The sequence below is a fragment of the Canis aureus genome, chromosome 4 (assembly GCF_053574225.1).
Source record: "Canis aureus isolate CA01 chromosome 4, VMU_Caureus_v.1.0, whole genome shotgun sequence".
In the NCBI taxonomy this organism is placed as follows: Eukaryota; Metazoa; Chordata; class Mammalia; order Carnivora; family Canidae; genus Canis; species Canis aureus.
Window position 1 is genome coordinate 9,859,832 of NC_135614.1, and position 18,660 is coordinate 9,878,491.

The window sequence follows — 18,660 nt, forward strand, 5'->3', positions numbered from 1 at the left end:
CATCTCTGTACAACTTGTAGCTCTTATTTCTAAAATATTTTTAGTTTCAAAAGCAACATTCTGTCTTCTATCCTCATTGGAGGACTAATGGTCAGAATGTGGTCTTCACAACATGAATAAGGTCATTAAATAGTTTCTGAAAACATGGAGGGAGCGTGAAGCACCAGCAGGATGAATCCCTATGGAAGCGAAAAAAAGTTTTTAGAAAGAGAACAGTGGGGCACCTGGGTGGCTCAGCTGGTTAAGCACCCCACTCTTGGTTTCGGTTCAGGTCATGCATGATCTCATGGTCATGGGATTGAGCTTCAAGTCAGGCTCTGCATTCAACACAGAGTCTGCATAAGTTTCTCTGCCCCTCCCTCTTAGTTGTGTCCATCTTCCGCACTCCCCCTCATTCTCTCTCTTGCTCACTCTCTCAAATCAATCAAAAAGAAAAAAAAAAAAAGAACCACTAATGATAAGAGAGGAGACATCAGACCACAAGCTATGTGCTTGAAGTACACAGTTGGTATTTATTAAAGTGAATCTTATCTTCCACATAAATCAAATGGAGCTTTAATTTTTTTAAAATGCAGGTCTTCGTTGTAGGCTTTGTCTTTGTTTGTGATAAGCTAAAATGTATGTTTCTCTGTTTCTGTTTCAGAGCCAGGCCAAGTCTATTGCAGAACAAAAGAGATTCCCATTTGCTACTGATAATGACAGCACAAATGAAGAGCTAGGTGAGATTTGGGTCGGGAATAAGAGGGTACTTCTGGGGTATTTGCCTAGGATTTATGATTCAATGCCGAGTAGGCAGGTAGGGTGGTGAGGGAGAAAGAACACAGACACTGGCTCTGCCGACATAAGTGGTGTGATCTTGGTGTGATCAAGATCATAGGGATCTTGTGATAAGTGGTGTGATCTTGGGTAGGGCATTCAAATCTCATGCAGGTCCATGCGTTCTATGTCAATACAATATGAAATAGAGAAAATACTGGCTCTGGAGGGAGTGATGGGTAAGGACCTCTGTGTTTCTTTGGAAATTAACAATTAGGATAATGAGTCCTTAGGAGCGGTTATCATTCATTATAATGAAAAGGTTACTGGTGCTGTCATTGAATAGGAATAACAAAGTGAAAGCAGAGGAGACTCATGCCTCCTGTAATCTTCTGTGTAATAAAATAGCTAGGCTTAAGCTAATTTTACTGTGAGGCCACTCAGTTATTGTTGGGTCTAAGCACAGGGGTGTAGAAGTGTTTAGTTCTTTCAGATCTGCAGATGGGTCTTGCATTTGGCTTGTTGGTGGCATGTTTTCAAATAGGCTGGTTCTGCCAGTGTCTGACATGCTCTGAGTGTGTCTTGCTCATTGTCGGGTCAGCTTACAGTTGAAAGAGTGGAAACAAAATTGAATGCAGGACTGAACATGGCAGCTAGACACACTTCACAGAAGCAGGTGCTCCTGCCCAGTGCCTGGTGGCCTGAAGCACCTTTGGAAATTTTTTTCTATCTAATTTCCATATAATTATTTCATCTTTTCTGTGGCCATATGCATTTTCTATTAAAACAGAGCACCTTGGGGCACCCCGCTGGCTCAGTTGATAGAGCACATGATTCCTGATCTCGCGATCTTGAGTTCAAGTCCCATGTTGGGCCAAGAGCTTACTTTAAAAAAAAAGTACTGAGCTCCTTTGGCTCCTTTGCTCTGTTAGTGCAGGTAATTAAGAGCTGACAATTTTGAAAGTATTAATCACTTTTTTTTAAAGATTTTATTTATTTATTCATGAGAGACACAGAGAGAGGCAGAGACATAGGCAGAGGGAGAAATAGGCTCCCTGGGAGCCCAATGTGGGACTTGATCTGAGGACCCCAGGATCATGCCTTGAGCCAAAGGCAGACACTCAACCACTCAACCCAGGCATCCCCATTAATCACTTTTTGGTGCTATTCTGAGTAGGCCTTGAGAATTAATTACCTGTTAAGAAATCAGATTTGGTCTTTTCTGAGGTCCTTGGACTCTGGTCAGCCCCATATTCATTTATTAAGTAAATGAATGTGCCAGGCATGTTCTGTGCACTAAGACTAATCCTACTAGACCTCAAGGCCCTGAGCTGGCTTAGGATCTTTCATATCACAGTATTTTTTTTTTTTTTTTTTGAAAGAGTGGCTTCTGTCAACACACATGTTGCTGAGAGATGTGGAATTGCTGGAGTAATGATTTCTTTGAGAATTCTGGTGTTTTCTTTTATGTCCTTAGGCTGCCAGAACAAAATTTAGATCCTTGTAGCTATTTATAATTTTGCAAGATTTGGATTTTTTTTCCATGGATACTTTTGGATTTTTCTCAAAAAAAGTGTTTAATTTTAGATAGAAAGATTTGAGAATTGCATTTGATTTTATTTAAGTGGAGTTCAACAGCCTGGCTATGGAGAACAATTTAAACATGTTCCTGAGTACAGTAATATTTATCCCTTAAAACTGTGTTTGTTTTTGTGGATCACTTATTCATTTGTTCATTCAACAGATATTTACTGATTATGGGGGAGAGAAATAGGAAATTCTAAAAATTTAGAACTGCAAAGAATGTAAGAAGATATTCTAGAACTTGTTAAGCAAGACCCAGAGAGTAATGAGAGGTGGCTGAGGTCCCGATGATCATACCACTGGTGGGTGGCAGAGCCAGAACCCAAGGCCAGATCTTGGCTTTCTGGTATATCACCATTATCCCACATTCAAAGAAGACATATACCATTCAATGGTGTATCACCATTATCCCACATTCATAACCAGAAGTTTATGTTTCTGTCCCTGTTCATGTAATTATCCAGGAATTCAAACCACTTTTGCAGGCCAGCCCAGTACACAGCAGTTTCGGTACAGCCTTGATTTATTTCAGAGTAGTGTATTAGGGTGGGCCCCAGAGTAGGCAGCCTGGATCCTTTCTCTGACCGCACATAGTCTTCAGACAGTTTGTTTAACTGCACTATGTTTCATCTCCTTTTCTTTGAATGGGGATAATAATTGTACCTGCTTCATTGCAACTGAGGAGTAAATGAGTTAATATGTGGAAATGTATGGAGTCCCCCATGCACATACCTATCGCTATTGTTTTACTGCTAATACTCCTAACCACCCCCACCCCAAAGGTGTCTCTTGCTCATCTTGTTATTTGATGCATCTAAATGGTGTCCTTTCTTATTATTTGGAATATGAGTTTGACCTTAATTTATCTTTTCAAAGAAATTATGACAAAAGCAGCCCTCTTTATTTTAATGAATGCTCCCAAAACTGTTGTCTTATTATGACATTTGGTGCTTTTGAAGTTTACTCTTCTCAGGTTAGTGAAAGGATGCCCTAAGTCTCTTTCCACATTGAATGTTTTTGCTACTTTTAACTGTCAGGAAATTTAAGCTCTTCACAGCAGTAAAAGTTTTAGTTGTCTGTCTCGTTGAATACCTTTTAGGTCCTAGGATTGGAGCATTGCAATAAAACTTTTTTGCAAAGAAATGTGATCAAAATAGTATTGCAAAAAAAAAAATAGTATTGCATTGAATGAGGAATACAGTTTTTTCAGGGGCAATGGATATTTAGGGGAGTTAGGACAAATTTTATAGATGAAATGTAATTTAGATTATCAATAGCTTACTGCCTTTTGGACAGGTGAAAAAACTTAGTCCAAATATTGCCAGGTATTAAGAGGTTGTCATGGCTCTAATTTCAAAATACCAGTTACCAACACAATTTGATCAGAAACGATGTATTCATCTTTAGTGTATACTTTGAGTAGTGTTTTTTTGTTTTGTTTTCTTTTTTGAGTAGTGTTTTGACTGTATTTTGAATAGAAGAGGTAGGGAAAAGACCACTGTTGCATTGCACTGGTGTGAATTAAGCATTCTATTAATATATGTTAATTAGAGCATCTGCTTTTGTTCTTACTTGGTAACTGGCAGTAAGTTCAGCACCCCCCAGGAATTGAGGTTTGTGATGCCATTTGGGTATTTCTCATAACTTTTACAGTAAAATCACATTGCCATGTTATGTGGGTTTTATTCAGGCTAATTACTAGCTCTTTTGATGTATCGATTTGAAACATCATAAAGGTTATTTGTGTTTGAAAGTGAGTGATGGGCCTAGAAAAAGATAATTACTTCTGGTAGGCAATGTTTTATAGATGGCTTTAATAATTTAAATATAGAGAGCACTTAGAAGATTGATAGTAGGTGAATTCAAGTACATCTTATTAACTTCCAGGTTTTCTTTCACTGCTTCTGGTCCTCGGAGCTGCCTTTTAGGATCAGCAAAGAATTTAGTTACTGATTCTACTCTGAGATCTTTCATTCTTTCCTTTAATATTTTTGTATTTTGTTTCATAGCGATTGCTTATGTGTTGATTGGCAGTGGACTCTATGATGAAGCGATAAGACATTTTTCAACAATGCTTCAGGTAATTTTTCTTCTGAATTATGTAACTTGAAGTTGGTAGTCACAACAAAAATATGGACTTGTGTGTAGCTAAAGTGCTGCAAGAATACATTGATTTTAGGATCATGTGGGGAAGTAAAGGAAGTCAGCCCTGAATGAGCACTCTCTTGGTGGAGGCCTTGAAACGATGCTCTCATTTCATCTTCGCAGTACTAATTTTATTTTAAATGTGGAAAATGAGATCAAAGGAGGTCAAGCAATTTGCTCACAGTCTCCCCACTGTTAGCTGGAAAAGATGGGACTGAAATGCATTTTAAAAGAAAAAAAACTAGCTTCAGTTCACTTTCCTTTCTACTGTGCTATCTTCTATAAGATGTGGGTGCTGGAAATTCTCGGACGTCTACATGTTTACTTTCTGTGCAGGATCTTCATGGTTCCACTCATGGATTTGTTTCTCACTTCAAAATTGAATTGTGAGACTCTAGTTTTTTGATTGATGGCTGCATTAAAATATGGTGTAGATAAAAGGCTTAAGCAAACATCTAAGATTGTGAGGATAATATCATTGGCTTTATATCCTGTATCTTTGACTGCATTCTTGTAGATGCTGACCATTATTGATTGTCAATGTGTCTGTCCGGTAGAGTATAGTGAAGAAATGTACTCTTTAGAGTTAAAGATGCCCATGTTCTAACCTTCTCTGCTGCTTGCTAGCAAGTTATTTTACCTCCTGGCTTATGGAGATAATAACCATAACCTCCAAAAATATTCTTGTTAGGCTTAAATGAAATATTCTCCAAAATACTTAGTACCCAGTGCCTGGCACGTAGTAAGAGCTCAGTTAATCTTAGCTACTCAAAGCACCATTCTAACATAGTCATATTCATAGAACAAACAGATAATTTACAACCCAGCAGGTAAACTTAATTTTAAAATATTAATTTTGAAATTGCTCTACTTTTTTTTCTTTTTTAAACATAGAATTAATTATATTGACAATTCTGTCTTCATTCTCAAAAAAATCGCTGAGATATTTTTAGTTGTTAAATGCCTCGGATCCAAGCAGTTGTGTGTTTGGGTGCTCATATGGAATGACATTCTGCAGTGGCATTTAAAGGATAGATTATTAGTAGTTTTAAATATCACCTTTCTGTTAGTCATTGTAGTATTTAAAAAGGTAAGCAAGCAATTCATAGTTAACACTTGGCCCTGGTGTGGAAGGGAGGTTTTGGTACATTTATAGGAGAAATGTCAGTTTATGTATGGTAACTAATAGTGGAAAACAGTGAGTGCTTGCAGATATATGTATTATCAGTTCATTCAACTTTTTGAAAAATATTACTGTTGTAGTTGAAGGCAATTATAACTGTTAAGGAAAAAACTTCAAATAATAAAAAATGTCCTAATTCTGCCACTCTCTCATTATTGAAGTTTTTTGCTTATGACCTTTTCAAAGTATGCCTTTATGTTTTATAATCTGAATATGTGTACTATTTTGTATTTATCACTGAATTTTATACTGTAAATGTCTTTCAGTATCTCTCTGTAATCTTAAGCTTTTAATGGCTCTATACCGTTCCTCCTGTTGTCCATTTATGGTTGTAATACTTCTTTCCCTCGCAACTGCATTCAGAAAGTAGGTCAAAATTTCTCTTTGTGCCCAGAAAAGGTCTCAGTGTTGAAATATGATAGAGCATTTTCATCAATCTACAGTACAATGGGTTGCTTTCAACTGGGAAATTTTTCTTTGAGAATGTGTGGTTTATAAGGTAGGGCTCCTTTTCTGGTGATTCAAACTGTCGATGGGGCAGGAACAAGATGGGGAGCAGCAGAAGTTCAAATATTCCTGGTCCACAGAAGACAGAACTGGGTGACCATTTATTGCATAATTATATATAGGAACAAGAGTGCCCTTGGCTTTCTTGCTGGTCTTTTCTTGGTGATTCCTGTCTTCTCTGCCTTTATTTTGGTGCTTCCCAGCCTTTTCACATCATGACACAGGTGGAAAATCCTGTTTGCATGACACACTGGAGTCAACAGGAGCAAATTTAGAGGCATCTGGATTGAGCTCGGTGAAAATTCATCACATTTTCTTCATCTTACGTAACTATGATAAATACAGAAGATAGTGATAAAAAAGATGCTAAAATTCTTTTCTAAAATTGTAATAAGAAACTCAGTCCCATTTTTCTAGGTGAAACTTTTCCATATTAGGTTTAATGTTTGAAAGTGATGCACATGATTCCTACTTAAGAGCTTTTCGTTGATTTCTTCAAATTCTTAATAGCCTGTCTCATCAAGAAACTGCACAAGCAGGTGGTAGCAAGTATCTAAAGAAGAGTTGCTGCTCTTTCTCCAATTGACCAAAACTTCTTTTCTTACCATGAATCCGAATTTGCAGAAGCCAGTCTCTGCAAATACAAAAAATTGTATTTTTTAAAAAGATTTTATTCATTTATTCATGGGAGAGAAGCACACAGAGAAGCACACACACACAGAGAAGCAGAGGCAGAGGGAGAAGCAGACTCCCTACAGAGCAGGGAGCCCAGTGCGGGGCTTGATCATAGGACCCTGAGATTATGACCTGAGCACAAGGCAGATGGTTCACTGAGCCACAGCGTCCCTTCAAATTGTATTTTAAAAGCATGATCTTTCTTTAAATGCTCTTCCTTTTCTTTTATTGGCAAATGCAGTGGAATGGTTTCTTGCAGTAATGACATTGGTTTTTATCCCAGTCATATTTTTCCATGGCCTGGGTTCAGGAGGGTGGTTTGCTCACCCTCCTGCTGTATGGATGCCACCCTGCCACTGAAACCTTTCCCTCTTCGCATTAGAACTGGCCTGAGTATCGCTGCAGAACCATGTTTGTCCATACCTGCTGGTGAGTGTTCACCTGTTCCTTGTAGGACCCTCCACACATGCAGAAACTCTGTATTTGTAGGCCAGCCATCATTCTCTAGCAAACCTGCAATGGCCACTATTGGCACACAGACTTTTCGGGGTTTTTGAATTCATAAATGCTTGACAAAACTTTTCTTTTGCACAGCCTGGGAACTCCAGTATGCAGCAGCAGAGTGTGGAATCAGATTCCATTCATAGAAAGCTGAAAACAAATGGGACAATGAGGGCTTGGATTGTATTAGAGTCCCCAAGATTGTTTAATGTGAAATCGATGTCAAGCTTTTATGCCTGCCTTTTGTCTCAGCTATACCACAAGAAGCAAACTTAGATGATATTTCCAAGGTCTCTGTAGTTGTGAGGTGTTTAAGTAGTTATTGAACTATGGGATATTTGGTACATTTATAAAGGAAAAATATGCTCCTCAAGCATAAGGGTTTCTAAATGAACACAGTTTCAAAGCTTCCTATATCTGTTGGATTACACTGAAAACTCTTGATTTAAAAGCTTGTGCATTAGTGTTGTCTCTACAGCAGTGTCCTTGCTTATGTGTCAGCACATCGAGGACAGTGTTCTAGAGAAGTGGAACCATTCCCTGGCTTCTGTGCTGCTTTGGTTCCATGCAGGACTCAGTAACATAAGTGCTGCAAAAATTGAAGGAGGCCTTTGTTACAAAGTGTGTGACTTTGAGCTCATCTGAGTTGGGTAGAACTGAATTCATAAAAATGTTTGTTTCTTATTTTACATTAGCAGACAAAATGCGAAACATGCCTCTGCATACGATTTGTAAACATCCTTTGCATAAGTAGGTTTGTGGGTCTGCCACTTGCACAAAACTGAATCCTTATTACATTTCAGTGCAGTGATTTTTTTTGACTCATTTGCCTTTTAATAAAGATTTAATAAAGATGCCAGCCTTGGGGTGGAAAATGAGATATTTGTAAAATTTAAAGTTACAATATAAATGGTATGTAATTAGGATGGTAAATGAGACCTTTTTGGATTTAAACAGATTGGTGTCTTGGGAATTGAGACATCTAGGTGTACATGATTCCAGTAAGGTAACTGTCCTGTGATACCATGATTTTGCATTTGCATAAAGTAAATAATATTGGAAGATTGAAATTCTGCTTTCATTTAAATCATTTAAATGAATAAAATTACTTGATAAACTGTAAATATTATTACTTATATACTCAAAAATATTTTGAAAAATGGATAATCTGAGCCCAGTTTGCTTTTTGAAATAGACATTGGCATTTATTTGAAAATATAATTCATCATGACATTTCATAAAGAGTTTTGACTTCTTTTAGAGTTTAACATCCAAAGCCAGTGATAGATAAAATAAAATAATAGAGCTGTATCGATCAAAAGTAATAAAATCCGTCATTTAAATTTAGGAACCCTACTAGATTATAACTGAGGTAACAACCACAAGGATCCATTACAGATTCACATACTTAAGTTTTCTGTATTCAATTTATTCTTTCTTTTTAGAATTTTTTTTCAGCAGCACGAAAGGATGTGTTGTTACCATTGTTGTAAATAATAGATTGTATTACTTTTCTTGACTGATACCATTTGTTATCTGTCACTGGCAGAGCAGAAGGTCACTGCTGTGGTCATGATGAAATTATGTGGGGGATCCAGAGAGAGAGCCAGGGAGGCACTGCATGTAGGACCATTGTAATGCTCTCTGCCAGTGGGGGCTGCACATTAAATCCTCAAAGCCAAAATAATGATGACCGAATTCAGGAAGTTGTCAGTGTTCAGATTTTAACTGTTGCAAACTTTTGAATGGCTGTTTTTTTTAAAGTTTTAACATTTTTAATTGCTATAAACATGTTACAACTGTTATAGCTGGTGGCCCCACCTAAAGCCACTCCTGTGGCACATCTATCATACAGCTTTGCCTTATGGAACCATGGATCTGGCTTTTTACCAATGATCACCCCATTGTTTCTACCCAGGTCGTTTGCTTTTGTCCCTATAAGAACAGGCCAGGCCAGGCCAAGCTGACTTTGATCTGATAGTCTTTTATTTATTTATTTATTTATTTATTTATTTATTTATTTATTTAAGATTTATTTATTTATTTGAGAAAGAGCACAAGCAGGGGGAGCAGCAGGCAGAGGGAGAGGGAGAAACAAGTTTCCCATTGAGCAGGGAGCCCAACATAGGGCTCTATCCCAGGACCCTGGGATCATGACCTGAGTCAAAGTCAGGTGCTTAACCAACTTAGCCACCCAGGTGCCCCAAATCTGTTAGTCTTTAATATGCATTAAGATCTTAGCTGCCTAGGAAATGGCCAGTGTTTGTTGCTAACTAATAACTGTTACATGTTAGGACTTAGTTGTCAGGCACAGTGCTAGGTGCCACAGAGCCACACATGACAAGATACTCCTTTGATATTATGTTCCTGTGGGTGATAAGTGTGCAAAATGCAAAATAATGCAAAAACAATTAGAGATAAATAAATGCAAAAAAAAATCCAAAATAATAAGAGAATTACTTTAATGGAATTATATCCATTAAGAAGTTTCAACTCAACTGCATGCTCTCCCCTGATCCCTCCACATACCCCTCCTCATAACTGGGGGTCCCTAGTCATGTTCCACTGTTGCCAGATCAGAGGGTGGCATCCTCTCCAAGGGAATGCATGAGTTCACCTACTCCTCACATGTGTATGCTACTTATTTCACCACTAACTCTATCTGGATACCTCCCAAGTACCTCTGGCATCCATCTGCTTCTCCTGGCTCTGCTCAAACCACAGCCAAGCCACTACTGTCTGCCAGATGACTGGTGCATCCATGGTTTCCTGGCTTCTCACCTCACACCCTCCACACATGCGCACACCATCTATGCATGTACATTTTAAACAACACACATGCTTTGCTGTTGCTTTTAGGTTGAAGATGAAAATCCTTACTAACGTCCCTGCCTCCAGCCTCACCTTGGAGCAGATGCTATGCTCCCTGCTGGCCTTGGAGCCTCCTTTGCCTGGACCAGCTGCTCTGAGATTCCCTCACCCCCCTCACACATTTCAGCCCAGATGCTTCTCCCTCAGGGAAGCCTTCCTAACCATGTCTAGTCTTTATGCATTTTCCAAAAGCACCATTTACTACTCTGGCACTTACTGAAGATGTAACTATATTTGTGATTCTTTGGCTATGCCCCAAGAAGGCAAGAGTCTTGTGTTTTTTGTTTGTTTGTTTGTTTGTTTGTTTGTTTGTTTTTTAAGAGTCTTGGTTTTGTCTTGGAGCAAAAACCAAGACAGAGTCTTGCCTTCTGTCTTGGTTTTTGCTTACTACAGTATTCCTAGCATGTGTAACCAGACATGGCTAATAGCTGACCCTAATAAGTAAATTATTTGTTGACTAAGTGACTAATGTCCATGCAGCATATAGTAGGAACTGAGGCTTATTGATTTTCCAGGGGAGTCTGGAAAGGAGCCAGAAGAGAGGTAGTGTTTGAGCTGAGGCAGTAGTTGGCTGTTCCAGGCAGATGGGCTAGCATTTGCAATGCCCTGAGCTTGGGAGAGTATCTTGTATCTAGGAACTGTGAAGTAGTGCTCGCTTCTAGAGTGTGAATTATGGGTGGAAAGTGCAAAGAGATGAGACTGAGAAATGATCAGTATTTTTCTACAAAAGCATTTAGATGTTATTTCATAGTTTTTCCAGTTGAGAGTTGTTACCTTTTGTACTGCCTGACTCTGATTGACAAGTGAAGGCTAGCACTTCTTTCAAAAAGGAAATATACTAGAGTGGAAAATAGGTTTCATTGTAAATAGTAAGACTAGGTTTGACTTAGTGTAACTTTTATTTCTGACACTCATATGTGTATGTACATGATTGTTATGTGCATATGCATGTGTGTACTGGGTTACAACATGAAATGCATTTTACCATGTTTTAGAGTAATAGATATGTTTGAATGGGGCTGTTGGAGGTGTTGGGGAGCCAAGGAATAATTTCAGCCAAGTGACATGATCAAACTCCATTGTTAGGTAACTAACTCTTAGTGCCAGTCTGGAGACTAGATGGGAGAAACAAGAATGTGGTTAAGTGGGTTACTGTTGGGTAAGTGAGTGAGAGAGGTGTCACCCAGGGAGATGAGACTGCCTAAGTAGGCGTGTTGCTGGGGAGATAAGGATGACCCTCTACCCCCAAGTGGCTGGCCCTGGCCACAGAGTGTATGGAGATGCCACTTTGGTAAACGAACTATTTATTTATATACACTTTTTCCCAATTTGCCCCTTGGTTATCATAATTTATTTTTTTCCAGTTTTAGAAGGAGAACTTCTTAAATAGTCTATTTGGAGATGTTACAAATCTGAGAGTAGGTGTTCCTCTCCCTGGTGAATGTTCTCACAGGGGAAGAGCCGTGCGGTCATTTCCCCCTGCCCCAGCCTGGACCAGGTGCTATTCTGTGCCCTGTTCTGTCTCTTGGCAGGTGGTATTGCTATGGAAACACATGTAGTCAGCCTTAACTTTATTTCTTCTTTGGGTAGCTGTTTTTCCTATCCTCCTCTCCCTCTCTACCTATATCCCTCTCCCTCCAAAATACTTGCTCTGCCCTTTTTTTTTTTTCTCCAAACCAGGAAGGATATTTAAATGTCAAAAGTGTTATCTCTGAGTGACAGAATGATAGGGTGCGCTGTATTTTATTTTTTGTGTTTTTCTTCATTTTCTAAATTTTCTGTAATTTATAACAAGTATTCCAACTATTTGAATAATTTTTAAATTTATAATAAAAATTTCTCTTTTCTATAATGCATATTACTTAAAACATCTTTTTGCTGATTGCGAATGCATGTGTGTTTGTTTTAAGCCATGAAAAGGAATATTGCAGTATAGTAAGCATAATAGGAACATATCTAGTAATCCCACTCCCAAGAGCAAATTACTGTTAATGTTTTGGAGTGCTTTTTTCTGTGCACTATTGACCCACACAATCATATATAAATATTATTTATAAAAGCAACTGCCATTCCTCTGTAGTTCTATTAACTTGACTTTTTTTCCATTTAGTGAATAGCATGAGCGTTTCATGTCAGCCATGTATAAGTCATAAATCACAACTCCAAACAGAACTGTGTGGAGCCAGGAAAATGACTTAAATGAGCAAAGTGCATTGCTGTGATGTAGAGGTGACGTAGGGTGGGTTTCCAGTAAACTGATGAATGCACAGCCTTCATTTAAAGAGGTAGCCAGTACTTAGCTCTAGTTTTTTTTTTTTTTTTCATGCAAGAAGGTAAAAATTTAGGCTTATCTTTGTTACATAGTTTGATTTTTCAAGAGAAGTTGGAGATCTGTAATTGAATTTTTCCAATTTTTGTACACCATGAGCTGCTCTGCTGGTGGGGTTGGGGCCAATGATGCCTCAGTTTGCCACTTGATACAGGTGTACCGGATTCTGTTTCGTCTTTCATTTTTCCAATATATGGCATCTTCTCCTTTATTTTTTTCTCATTTACTCATCGTTGAAGTTGATGTATCTTTTTCTGCAAAACAGGGAGATTCCCTATCTCAGATTTGAAACTGAATGGTAGATTAGTCTATAAAATGCCTCATCTGGTACTGTTCTGTTACATTCTTTTTTTGAAAAAAGATTTTATTTTTTAATTCATGAGAGATACAGAGAGAGAGGCAGAGACATAGGCAGAGGGAGAATCAGGTTGAAGGCAGACACTCAACTGCTGAGCCACCTAGGTGCCCAGTTCTGTTAGATTATTTAGCCATGTTAAGAGTTTCACCCCAGACGTTAGAGCCAGAGGCTGTTTACTCTTCTTTCTTAAGTGTAGGGGAAGGATTCAGAGAAGAAGCAGAAATTGCAAAGGCTAAATGTAGAAGAGAGGTGGTTCAGGAGGTGGGATGCTTCATACCACTGACCTGTTTGGGGACATAGTGGTGGGGCAGCAGACCCCTGTCCTTGGGCCTGAGGGCAGTTTCATCTAGTCCACCTGGGGTGGCTTGCAGAAAGCACCTGGTTCCCATTCTGACACATAGTGTGAAGGACTGCATTAACCCCAACAGACTGTGGAGCAGACTCATTTCTTGTTGCTCGATGGGGCTGGCACTGAGAGGTTCTTCCCTTTTCAGAAAATTTCATGACTGTGAGGGGGTCACACGAGGAAGAGGCACTCCTCAGTGCTTCCTTCCTAACCATTTATCCCTGAGCCTATGTGTCCTTTGTGAGGCATGATCGCAGATGCTGCTGATCATAGAATTGTTGGGAGGATCGTGTTTTAAGTGAGATGAGTATGCAACAAACTAGCACAGGGCTCCCTACTGTTGGTTCTCTTTATTATTTTTTTAATGGAAAATTCTTATGTGAGGTCTCATTCAAATGAGCTTGGAGAACACAGACTCTTCTGGTTGGGGATGGAATGTGGACGTATGTGTGGTGGTGGCATAAAGTAGAGCTTGTCACTTGTGACATTAACGTGCTTGAAGCAGAAACTGATTTTTTGTTTTGTTTTGTTTTGTTTATAGTTTTTGACGTGTTTCTGTTTTGGTCTGACTAGGAGGAGCCTGATCTGGTTAGTGCAATTTATGGCCGAGGGATAGCCTATGGAAAGAAGGGACTACATGTGAGTATGGAATAGCTACTCTTGCCATAGTGCCTACACGACCTGACCTGGACCAGGGTTCATTGAGCTCTGATGGACACGCAGTGGTGTCACCACGCCAGTTCTCACATGAGAAAATGGCAGTAGAGAATTACTCAAGATCACATGGCCAGAAAGGGGGCTCGGGGGCTGGGAATCTCTACCTAGGGCTTCTGGAAGTCAATCTTGCCACGCTTTCTACTTCAAAAGGACAGCCTTTGGCAACCTAAACTTTATTTCGTGATGAGCTGGACATAGATCAAGGAAAGTATGAGACTTTGAATTCCTAGGAACTATTCATTGGTTAAGATGGATTCTAGGTATCCATAGCACAGTAAGACTTAGAATTTGAGTTTCTTTCATAACTTTTAAAGGTTGAATAAAGGAACCAAAAGGTGTTCTTTGGTAAAATTTATTTTTATTTGTTATCATATTATTATACTTTCCCCAGATAAGTATATTGTCATAACCCTAGTCCTCTGATTTCTCTGGGGGAATACAGAGAGAAAGTTATAATACATACATTTTATTTATTTATTTATTTTAAGATTTTTACTTATTTATTAGAGAGAGCAAACACAGGTGGGTGGAGGGGCAGAGGGAGAAGCAGACTTCCCACTGAGCAGGAGCCCAACTCAGGGCTTGATCCCAGGACTCTGGAATCATGACCTGAGTCGAAGGCAGACACTTAACAGATTGAACCACCCAGGCACCCCAATATAGTAAATATTTTTTACCCAACAAGGCACCATGTATAAAAATGAAGATTTTCCTGAGATTATATAGTAAATAAAAAACAGTTTAAAGTTCAGATCTCCATATTTTCAGTCTAGAGTATTATACATGAACTTTCCTATGGTTTTATTGTATATTAGAAATACTCAAATAAAATGATGATTGAGGGAGAAGCATCACTTCTGTGTCTTTGCCAGTTTAAAAAATTGTACTAATCAGATGCTGGCCTATTGGGAGAAATTTTTATGCTATTTGTATACTTCTGAGACAAAGAGGACTGAGAATGAGCTCAGATATGGAGATTACAGAGATGTTTAGGAAGGAAACAGTATTACATGGCAGCATCAGTAAATGACAGAAGTTGCTCTAGGAAAGGTCAGAGATAAACTTCTTCCTAATTCTCATCTCTTTTAATTTTACATGAAATTTGCTTGCATCTTTAATGTGTTTTTATGTAAAAGTAACATGCTTTGTTTTTAATATAAGAATAACATGCAGATTTTAAAGAGAACTTACCTAGGCTTGCTAAAGTATAGGCATGTGGGCTTAGGGATTTTGATTGACACTGATTTGGGCCCCTGCTGTCCCACATTGCCCCTGGTCAGCATCATTCTGCATGCTGGTATACATCCACATCCTCATCCCTCGAAATTCATTGATTCAGTGTTTAAGTAGGTTAAATTTAGAGAATGTCCTACCATCAAAGGGAACTTGTGGTATGTTGTTAGGTCTATTGGGCTGTTGTTGGGCAGGTAGACTGGAAGTGAGTTAAATTATTATAACTTATTTAAACCAGCAGATCTTTTGTACAGAAGTGAAGTTCATATTTATTTCTAAATACATAGTTATATCATTACTAAATTATTAGTTTTTCAGAAAAACTATTCAACCTGGTTTTAGTAACAGTGTATCTCATACTGAGCTAATGCCTTTTCAAGGACATTAAGAATGCTGAGCTTGCTCTGTTCGAACTGAGCCGAGTAATTACCTTGGAACCAGATCGTCCAGAGGTATTTGAACAGCGAGCAGAAGTGAGTGTGGTTTTCTTTTTCCCTCTGTCATTATTGGACTAGTTGAATCTCAGATTTTTTTTTTTACTATTATCTTATTGTAAATTTTAAAGCTCCCTTATACCTGTTGTGTTTTCCTCTATAGGTACTGAATGCCTTTAAACATGATTGAAATTACTATAAAACTATGGCTGAGTGATACTCCTGATTTAACATTTAATAGTAATATTTAGTATTAAAATATGTGGTGATGGCATGTACTACAATTAGTGTTCACTGAAAAATATATCACACATCATGTTTACTATGTATATATATGACATACTTCAGCAAAACTGTATGATGATATGGTCAAAATGAAATTTATAACCATAACAAGTGTGCGCGAGCATGCGCACATGTGTGTGTGTGTGTGTGTGTGTGTACACGCCTCTGTGTGTGTGCGCATGTGCACATACGTTTACATACAGTTCTTGTGAGATGTACTTACCTACTTGGAGACATAGATCAGGTAAGGCTTACCACAGCCAGTCCTTGGAAGAACTTAGGACTTGAAGTTGAGACAGAGGTAATGTGATGACAGTATTAGTGACAGTAAGAGGAGGCGCTTCTTCAGGAGCAGAAAAGTGTGCCTGTGGGCGGCAGGTGTGGGAGTGTATGTGGAAGCCTCACATGTGGTGCCACTAGAGCCAATCAGCCCACCTCTTGGGGGACCAGATGGAGAATGGTGTTCAGATCAGAGAAAGGTGTGTGGAGATGCATTCCTTTTAATGTTTTTGAATGAAACGGGTTCATCTTATCATTTTCTTAATATGATAATGAACTGCCCATATTTCATTTTATTCATTTAACCACATTAAATGCTTTAGAATTTGTTAACTTATTCAATCTGGAGAAAACTTAACTTTTAATCATCTGACATAGTGGGATTTCATAGTTCATCTAAAGGAAAGTGACTTTGCTTCCCCCTCTCTTGTGTGGGAGAAAACTTAGAAGTAAAGAAGACACTAAATGTTTTAATAATTTAAAAACTGTATTTGTGGTGTTTATATTCTCAAAAGTATAGTCTCTAAAATTATAGTTCAGTTTCTTGCAGTGAATTTTATGTTTTATTGGGAATTTGGGTTTCTGAATGAAAATCTTTCTCAATTAATGATATAATCCATTATCCCTTGTCTATTTTAGAATATAACTTAATAAGGATTAAGTGATTATAATTTGTTCATTACTGCATGAGAACCTTGTTGGTATCTAGGGTGAACATTTGGTGGCCAGTTTGGTGATATCTGCTCTGGGGAAGGGGTACTGATACTTTTTCCTTCTATTACTCTGATGTTATGTTAAAATGTTATGTTAAAGCAGGAACGTAAGTGTACATAGAAAGAAAACTTATTAAGCTGCTGTAGAAGATTCGTGTATCTTATAAAAAGCTAATTGTGTACCCAAAAATTATATTGGTAATCTGAAAAGTAATTTTTGATGATCTTAAATGTATATGGTAATATTCCCCCTTTCTGGCATTATTGGGCAATAATATCACTAGAAAGTGATTTTTTCCAGCTTAATTGTAGCATATCATTTATATGTCCCAGGAATTATTTAATGAGAAATCTTTCTCTTTGTACTTGCTGAAATAGTCTATATTTAATGAACATAATTTTAACCTTTTTTAGTTACTCAGGTCATTATTATGCATGTTGATTATTGTGCTGGGGTGTGATAATTCAATTATGTACCTAGGGCTTAATAAACTAGGTAGGGATGTTCTGCCTTTCAAAATATAACCCCAGACTGCTATGCTTTTTGAATTTTCAGGTATATATTCCATAATTCATTTCTTTCCTTTTTCTGAGCTGCCATTTTTGCCACTGGTGATGTGCCTGCCTGAATTCTCTTTCTTTTGTTGGTTTTAAGTTCCTGCAGAGTAGGAAACCACATAGTAGAACCTGATGGAAATAGTAGAACCTGATGGAACCTGACCTATATCATGAGAACAAACTTAACCCTAATTTCGGGACATTTACTCAGGGTGAAATGCTTCATCTCGATTGCATGAGTACTGAAACCCATTTTAGATTTTCTTATGTCTTTTTGATGTACTTTTGCATTCTGAACTATCTTCTGTGTTGTCATTGTCACCTGCACAAGCTGATTGCTGGATCTCAAGGGCTTCCCAAACAAGCTAGCAAATGTGTGTTCTTCTGTTCTGTAGATCATGACCAATGAGCTGAGAGTTAACACAAAGGGACTCACAAGATACCTGAAGTCTTAGAGATTGTCAACCAGCACTAAAGACAATGGAGGGCTCTAATCTGTGTCCAAAAATTTCTCTATTTAAAATGGTTCAAAGTTATCTTTCAGATTAACTTTGAAATGCTGAATTTTGTTTTGAAAGATAACGATAGGTTGAGGGAAAAAGAATGGTCCCATTTCAAGCAAAGCAATATCTATTGTAACCCAGAATGTGGAATCATGCTTTTGGTTCATCAGCCTCCCTGTTGGCTGGACAAAGGCTAATGGCCCCTCAGCCTATCGACTTTGAACCTCGCTGTGTAGTATGCGGGGTCAGGGATTCTTGTCTGCCAAGGGAGCAATCTTGTGAGTAGAGTGTGATGAAATGGAATTGAAGAGTCAAAAGCATTGGCAGTCTTGGGGTTGATCACTGGAAGATTTCTTCCCTAATTACATTTTTGGGTTTATAGATTCTTTCCCCTCTGGGACGAATTAATGAAGCAGTGAATGATCTCACCAAAGCTATCCAGCTTCAGCCCTCAGCACGGCTGTACAGACACCGGGGGACCCTGTACTTCATATCAGAGGTGAGTTGTTTTTGTTTGGACACATTCTCTTTTGTGATGATGTTCACTTTTCTGTTTACTTTGGAAAGCTACCCTTTGACAGATTTGGGTTTGGGGCTATATAATAAATGTTTGTGGTACAAGACAGTTACAAAAGCACTTTCTTTAGCTGAATTTGAACCTAGTGGAGAACTGTTAAGTCCCA

At 38.3% G+C, this 18,660-nt stretch overlaps 1 protein-coding gene across 10 annotated transcripts in view; it reads left to right on the plus strand.

Annotated features, from left to right (window-relative positions):
* The window catches only part of TTC13 (tetratricopeptide repeat domain 13), an 80,719-nt gene that overhangs the window by 20,320 nt on the left and 41,739 nt on the right, over positions 1–18,660 (plus strand). For 7 of the 10 annotated variants that reach the window (XR_013377592.1, XM_077894528.1, XM_077894527.1 and 4 more), the window contains exons 3-7: positions 644–719; positions 4,350–4,420; positions 13,829–13,894; positions 15,586–15,678; positions 18,360–18,476. Coding sequence is in view for 9 of the 10 variants with exons in the window: in XM_077894528.1 (XP_077750654.1) it covers positions 644–719; positions 4,350–4,420; positions 13,829–13,894; positions 15,586–15,678; positions 18,360–18,476 (423 nt within the window). In the remaining variant the exon portion in view is untranslated. The remainder of the gene's footprint in view (positions 1–643; positions 720–4,349; positions 4,421–13,828; positions 13,895–15,585; positions 15,679–18,359; positions 18,477–18,660) is intronic. The other 3 variants (XM_077894533.1, XM_077894534.1, XM_077894535.1) reach the window with 1 other exon arrangement.